The sequence below is a fragment of the Nematolebias whitei genome, chromosome 16, assembly GCF_014905685.2.
Source record: "Nematolebias whitei isolate Nwh7 chromosome 16, NemWhi1, whole genome shotgun sequence".
NCBI lineage: Eukaryota > Metazoa > Chordata > Actinopteri > Cyprinodontiformes > Rivulidae > Nematolebias > Nematolebias whitei.
Genome location: NC_056513.1, coordinates 568,702 through 575,913, shown reverse-complemented (window position 1 = coordinate 575,913; position 7,212 = coordinate 568,702). Strand labels below are relative to the sequence as shown.

Sequence of the window (7,212 nt, the reverse complement as noted above, 5' to 3'; positions counted from 1 at the left end):
CGTGGTCTTCCACTAACAGTAGCACAATTTCCGCCGGCACCCTGTTTGTCAACAGCACCGGTGGCGGTCGTTGTTAACCCGGGCCTCGACCGATCTGGTATGGTTTCACTTTGATGAACTCGCATTATTGATTTGGCAAAAGTGTTTTACATCGGATGCCATTCCTGACACAACCCTCACCATTTACCCGGGCTTGGGACCAGCACAAGAGATACACTGGCTTGTGCTACCTAGTGGCTTGTATCCATCCGTCCGTCCGTCCGTCCATCCTTCCCTCCCTCCCTACAGACGCATTGTTTTATCTGAATCTATTACTGTATTTGAATTTGAATCTGATTTTGATTTCTTTGTACTTGTTTTCTTTTGTAAAGTTCCCTGAGATTAGTTTTGTGGTGATATCGTGCTATAAACTAAATTAATTTAATTTATTTCAAGTGAATGTTCGCTCGGTGATTCAGTTGGTAATGCTGCCACCTCTCAGTGAGAAGGTTGTTGAATCCATTGTTGGACCTTCGTCTGTGGTTCGCTGGATGTCATGGATATAATAAACCTGAAGTGATGCTATATCAAATGTGAACTGGAGTGAACAGATACTTTTCAGTATACAATAGAAAAACAAACTGTGTGTGTGTGTGTGTGTAGGATCGTGGGCAGATCGCTCTCCTCTCCATGAAGCAGCCTCTCAGGGTCGTCTGCTCGCTCTGCGTACTCTGTTGACCCAGGTATCTCCATCATGAACACTCTGCCTTCCTACAGAACATCTGACACGTTTACTGAATAAACAAACTCTCAATTGTAGCCGTATATGGGGTAGTATCGATTATCATTTATGAATTATGATTCATAATTCTATTCAACTCTCGGGGCACCACCTCGTTTTGAGGATTAAAATAATTGAGCACAGCTTCAGTTGAGATTTTATGTATTGTGCAAAAATTGTAATAAACTGATTTGTGAAATGGATAATAACTGACTATACGTGCAAACTAGGTGCGTAACGGAACGCTAAAATCACATCTTGGTTCGGTTCAGTTTTGGTACAAAACAAGACAAAATAAAGATTTACAAAACATTTATTTTGAAAATATGCCAAGTAAACAATATGTTTGTATAAAAATAAATAAAAGTGACCCATTTGGATGATATTTTAAATAAATGGCACTCTTTACAATAAATCAATTATACTAACAATAATAAAAATCTTAAATACAATAACATTTAGAACCAGAACAATAAGCAGCAACAAACCGTTTACAATCTAACTAATCAAGTTTTAAGTTTTTGACCCAAAAGACCAACTTGTCCACATTTTCTGCCAAAAGTTGCAGTGACAATATCTCCAGCGCTGGAGAAAACTGCTCACTAACAACCAGGGCCTGAATAACACTTCGCTGTACCCTGGGCAACAATCTTCAAGGGCCCCATCATCACGACCCCAGAATCACCATAATCTGGCAAAATACAGATTAAATTACCATAATACACAGTAAATATACTTAAATTCTAACTATCAAGTGTATTTTTATTTATAAAACTCCAAATGCTCATTGACACAAACCATCAAGACTGAATTAAGTTGAACGCACTTTGAACACCACACGACACCACATGTGAACTTGTTCAGTAACGTGTTGGCCACTGGTGTCAGAAGCATTTATAATGTGTGTGGGGGACACACTGATGGGGGGTCTGGGTGTCCTCCCCCAGAAAATTTTGAATAAAGTAGATGCCATTTCCTGCATTCTGAAGTATTTTAACGGTTGTTTAACATCTAGTTTTACCTACATAAGAAAACACTTGGAACTCCTTGGGATTCTCCTGGAGGAGCTGGTCCAAGTGAGAGGGAAGTCTGGGCCTCCCCACTTAGGCTGTACCCCCCAGATGGATGGAAGTAAACACTTGATTCAGTAACTATTTTAGAGCTAATGGCACAACAAGAAGTAACCTGACCAACAGCTGATTCAATGAATTAAAAATATTATATATTCAAAGGTGACGATTAGATGCCCACATTAAAATGAAATATCTGTAACTTAGTTGATTTCAAATGCACTAAGATGATCAATGAATGTTTGAGACAAAGGATTTACTGAGTAAAACAGATTCCTTCAAGAAACCTCCCAGTATAAATCATAAAACCAGAATGATTTCTGCTCATTCTAAATTTGTCAAATGGCCTAAATCTCCTAAAGTGAAGGAGAATCATTTTAAAATAATAAATAAGATACATCCTGTAGCCATGTTTCTGCAACCAAGATTTCAATTTGAGGTTGATTTTTGTGTCTTTTGTAAATCACAAGATGAATCCCTCGAGTAATTTTTATTTGAATGTCAATACAAAGTGTTTGGTCAGACATCAGAAACTGGATTCATCTCATTCTTTTCATGCTGATGTCATTTTACTTTATGTGGATAACTGAAGCTCAGCTTTCTCTGATGCCATAAATATAGTTGTACTTATAGCAAAGTACCACGTTCACTGTAGTAAGAGGAGGGATAATAAGTCCTCCTTCCTGTTTGATGAACGATTTTAGGTCATAATATTCTTCATTAAGTAGATTAAAAATCTGCAAAACTGCTAGAATCATCTCACAACAGATACAAACTTATTGTTTTAATTAAAACAAAAAGTTTCTCAAGGAAAAAAAAACTGATGAGCTTGTCAGCAGGTAAGGGGCGTTTACCTTCAGGACAAATTGAGGTCGTCGATTGGTCCGTTACTGACACGCCTTCTGAGTTGATTGACAGGTCGAGGATCCGATTGGGAAAAAAAACGGAGAGCTGCAGCAGCTGGGAGGAGGCGGGGCTGCACAAATGCAGTGGAAGCGCAGCAGTGTCTCTGTGCAGCGCAGGGCTCCAATAAAGCAGGAGATAACCAGATATTTTGCTTGTGCCCTCACTGCCCTGGGCCCCTTAGAGATCATGGGCCCCTGGGCAGTTGTCCTGTTGCCCACATGGTTAATCCGGCCTTGCTAACCAGTATCAGGAATAGAGAGTGTCTGGATTTGTCCTCGTTGTCTTTCCACCAAAGAAGAGTCATCTTTCAGGTCTCTCTTGTAAATGAGTCCTCGAGGCTCAATGGGATTTACCTGTAGAAATAAAGGTTGATTGATTGATTGATCTTCAAGGGAAGGACACCCTGAAGCTCTGAACTCACGACCTCTACTTGGACCTGATCAAAAAGGGACTTCCTACCTGCCACCTGTCCCTGGAAAAGTTCAGAGTTCAGTCTTCACAGACTTCTTAGCTGGAGGTGATCTCTGGTGGATTCAACCTTTATTTAAACAGGTTAGTCCCACAGATCCACGAGGACTCATTACAAGATGATTTCCCTGAAGGTGAAGAAGACTCAGCTGCTATCTCGCTGACATCCTCAGACTGCAAACAACACCAATAGGTTAAAAAACTGAGTTATTAGGATTATAAATTTAAATAAAAAATCAAGTTAGATCATATTAACATATAACATTACGTCTTCTTGCACGGTCATCGTTTCTGTAGGGTTTCTGGGGTCTTGTCTTACATGTTGTGTTTTCCCTCATGTTTGCCTGTCACCCCTCAGCATTTCTCCTCCTGTGTTCCTGCACTGTCGCACCTGTGTCTAATCCTAATCACCGCAGGTGCCACTCATTTCACCTTGTTAGTGTCTGTATATATTCAGCCCCTTGGTGTCTTGTCAGTGTCTCTGGATTGTCCTTGTCCTAAGGCTTCATGACCTGTCTCTCCTCGTGTCCTCCTTTAAGTAAGTTTGCTGCCCCGTCAGCATTTTGTTTTGTTTATTTAATTAATAAACTGTTTTTACTTATTTACTGGAGCCTCATTCGTCTTCCTGCACGTGGGTTCGAACACGCTACAGTCAGATCATGATAGTTTCTGTTATGAGGTGGTTGAATCTCTCATCATCATCATCATCATCGATATGTTGCAGGGCTTTAATCTGGTCCAGGGCTTGTTGACGATCAGTTTTATCTTTTTCATTAAGTGCTGCTACAACGTTTTGGCTGAAGTGTTGACGTGATGGGATGTCATAGCGGGGCTCAAGAACTTTCAAGTCGGCGCATCAACAACATTTGGACGTAGATCCAGAGCTTTAAAAACTCCTACATCTTGTGTTGTTGCCCTGGACCGACCTGAATGAACCGATGAAGGTTGTTTAAATGCTGCTGCTATCGCTCTTTGCACCAACTGTAGAAGAGACGTTCAGGTTCGGATGATATCATTTCAAGCGCGTTAACAAGTTGGACGTGTTGCTGCTGCAGATCCAGTCTCCGTGAAACAACGTCGACACAGCTTTGGATTTGTTCCCTTGTCTTTTAACAAGAAAGACACAATGTTCCCAAACAGGAGACCACAACGAGATGAAAGGGTCTCCAAGCTCGGGCTGTTTCTTTGCCTGCTAGGCTGCTAATGCTACGATTGCTCCAAGACTATGCAACAATTAATAGCGACGTGCTGAAACACACACAGGAACTTTAGTTCTGCAGCGCATAATCTCTCGTTAATAAATTTAATGAGTGAAAAAATAACCGAAACGATACGCGTGTGGACCAAACCGAACATGCTGTACCGAAACGGTTCAATACACCCACATGTACCGTTACTCCACTAATGCAAACTAGTACTACTAAAATAAATAAAAAGATATAAAATAAATCTGTGAGATTATAAACTGGATATCAAAGGACTTTGAGCCTTGAAAAGAAAAGTATTAGTTATCAATGTTACTGAAATGTTAAAAGGCAGATTTGGGACTGGTTCACTGTAAAATATATTTATCTCTACTTATGGAGGATCTAAATACTTTCAAACTGAACTGCTTTTAGTTAACTGATCTAATTATTGTGACGTGCCCCAAAAGTTACCAAATGAGCAGTAAGGAAGCTTCAGTCCTACCGGAAGTTGGGAGACCCCTCTTTCAGCCGCTGAAGATCAGTACCAACTGGGTCCTTTCCCAATGGAGTCATGGCAACGTGACGTTGATGGCCATCCAGGAGTCACTTCGATTGGTGGGAAGGGAGCCGTTGCATGCCCTCTCTCTGGGTTGGTCCTGATAGTCGGCTGAAACCACTGACTTTGAAGTTCTGGCCCAGACTAACTCTGGTTATGCAGATTTGGCTGCCCCTCAATTGTTCACGCTGGGAGGATGACGGCCACGAACGTCTGGTTTTGAGCGTCATCTTGGTTCTTTGCAGCAAGTCAGGTTTTCAGGTTCTGGAACTCATCAGCAGCTGTCAGAACCTTTAAGTTGGCTACATTGTTGAAAACAGTTTGAAAACTTGAACTAAACTTTACTGATTTGAAAGTTAAAATAAAATTCTAACTTTTAAAAAGTTAGACTTTATGCTTCATCTTCTCCATCTATTCTCATCATCCTTTGACAAGACTCTTACAAGACAGAACCAGCTCAGCACAAGCAGCCATCTGCTTTGACCGGCTGGTTTCAGAGGACAGGAAGGAGAGACACACGAACAGAATGGTAGGTCCAGGTCCAGGTGCAGGGCCAGGTGTACCTGAAAGACGAAAACATGTCAAGGATGGAAAAAATAATTACAAATACAAAACAGGTTGAGCAGAGGAAGTATTGATGAAGTTGATGTATAACAGGTTGTTATGCATCAACATTTACCTACAGTTGTAAACACTTGATAAGATTAGTATTTTGGAGAAGAACAGCAGATTGTGTGTGAATGATCAGCTGTGGTTCTGTCAGGTGACCTAACCCCCCCTCCCCCCTCCCCTCACTTCACTGTTCTGAGCTGAACTCTTCTTCGCTCCTGCTCCAGTCTCGTGGCACCGTTTGAAGCACCTGAAGGCTTCAATTCTCAGTTGTCGGACCATCCATCCATCATCCATCCATCCATCCATCCATCCATCCATCCATCCATCCATTTTTTATTAAAGTAAATTGGACTGCCTTTTTGACATTTTCATCTCTGTTGTTTTTTTGACAAATTGGCGCTGTTGTTTTAAAACGTGATGTATAATTTGAATAACGCATCAAACATTTCTCTCTTTGTAGGTTAGAAGTAAGATTTTGAATTCAATTCTGGATTTGTAACTGTTCTAGAACCGCTCCGCTCCAGGTGGCTGCATGTTGGAGCAGCTCTGCTACTTTCATTCTGAGATTTTGCTTTTGGAAACTTTAATTCCTCTTTTTCTGGATGTAAATCACATTTTCTGGATGATTGTTTCCTCTGGTATCAAATGCTGTGCAGCTGGAAGGATTTTTACTGAAACTTTTTTAGTTTTGGACATTTGTTATGATGCGTAACCATGGCAACAAGGCAGTTTTCTACATCCAACAGCTGAATAACATCTCAAAAGCTCAAATAATATCTCAACTACAGCCCCAAATCTCAGATGAGTTGTAAAGGATGTTTTGTGGACGCATTCTCATCTACCTGCCAGCTGTGCTCGAGTGCCTGACCACTGAGATCCTGGAACTAGCAGGAAACACGGCTCAGGACAGCAGAAGGACAGGATCGTCCCTCGGCACCTACAGTTGGATGTCCACAGCGACGAGGAGCTCGGCAGACTGCTGGGAGGAGTGGCCATTGCTCTGGGAGGAGTTCTGTCCAGTATTCAGACGCTCCTACTGCCCGGGGGAACCGAGAGGCCAGCTGAGTCTGGGTGGACGGATCTGACAGCATCTGCAGCCAGTTTCTTAGGATCCACTGTGGGATGGACCTTTACAAGAGATCCTTCCTGTCTACAGCATCAGCATCTATAACATCTCTTAATGAAATGAGGATAACGAGTTACAACAACAAATAATTTCCCTCTGGGATTAATAAAGTATTGTTGAATTTTAAATTTAAATTTGATTTGACAGGGAGCCAATGGAGATAAGCTAAAATTGGAGAGATATGATCTCTCCTACTGACTGACTGTGGTCTGTGTGTTAAGAAGTCTAGTACCCAGTTGCAAATGGAGGGGCTTAGTCCTAGTGTGAATAGTTTGTCCATCAGGGTTTGGGGGATCATGGTGTTGAAGGCGGATGTGAAGTCCACAAAGAGCATACGGACGTAAGAGTTTTTCTGCTCCAGGTGGTTGAGTGCAGTGTGGACCACAGAGGAGATGTGTCCTCTGTTGATCGGTTCTCACGGTATGCATACTGATGAGGGTCCTCGTTGATGTTGATGGTTGTTTTGATGTGAGTCATGACCAGTTTTTCGAAGCATTTAGCGACTATCGGGGTGAGGGCCACTGGCC

General features: G+C 41.7%; 1 protein-coding gene across 1 annotated transcript in view; it reads left to right on the top strand.

Annotated features, from left to right (window-relative positions):
• Positions 1-642: 642 nt before the first annotated feature.
• LOC119423236 (ankyrin repeat and SOCS box protein 5) overlaps positions 643-7,212 on the top strand; it is a gene marked incomplete at both ends in the record, with an annotated part of 8,138 nt that continues 1,568 nt past the window's right edge. Inside the window, 1 exon segment of the mRNA XM_037690641.1 lies at positions 643-722. Within this exon segment, the coding sequence (XP_037546569.1) occupies positions 643-722 (80 nt within the window).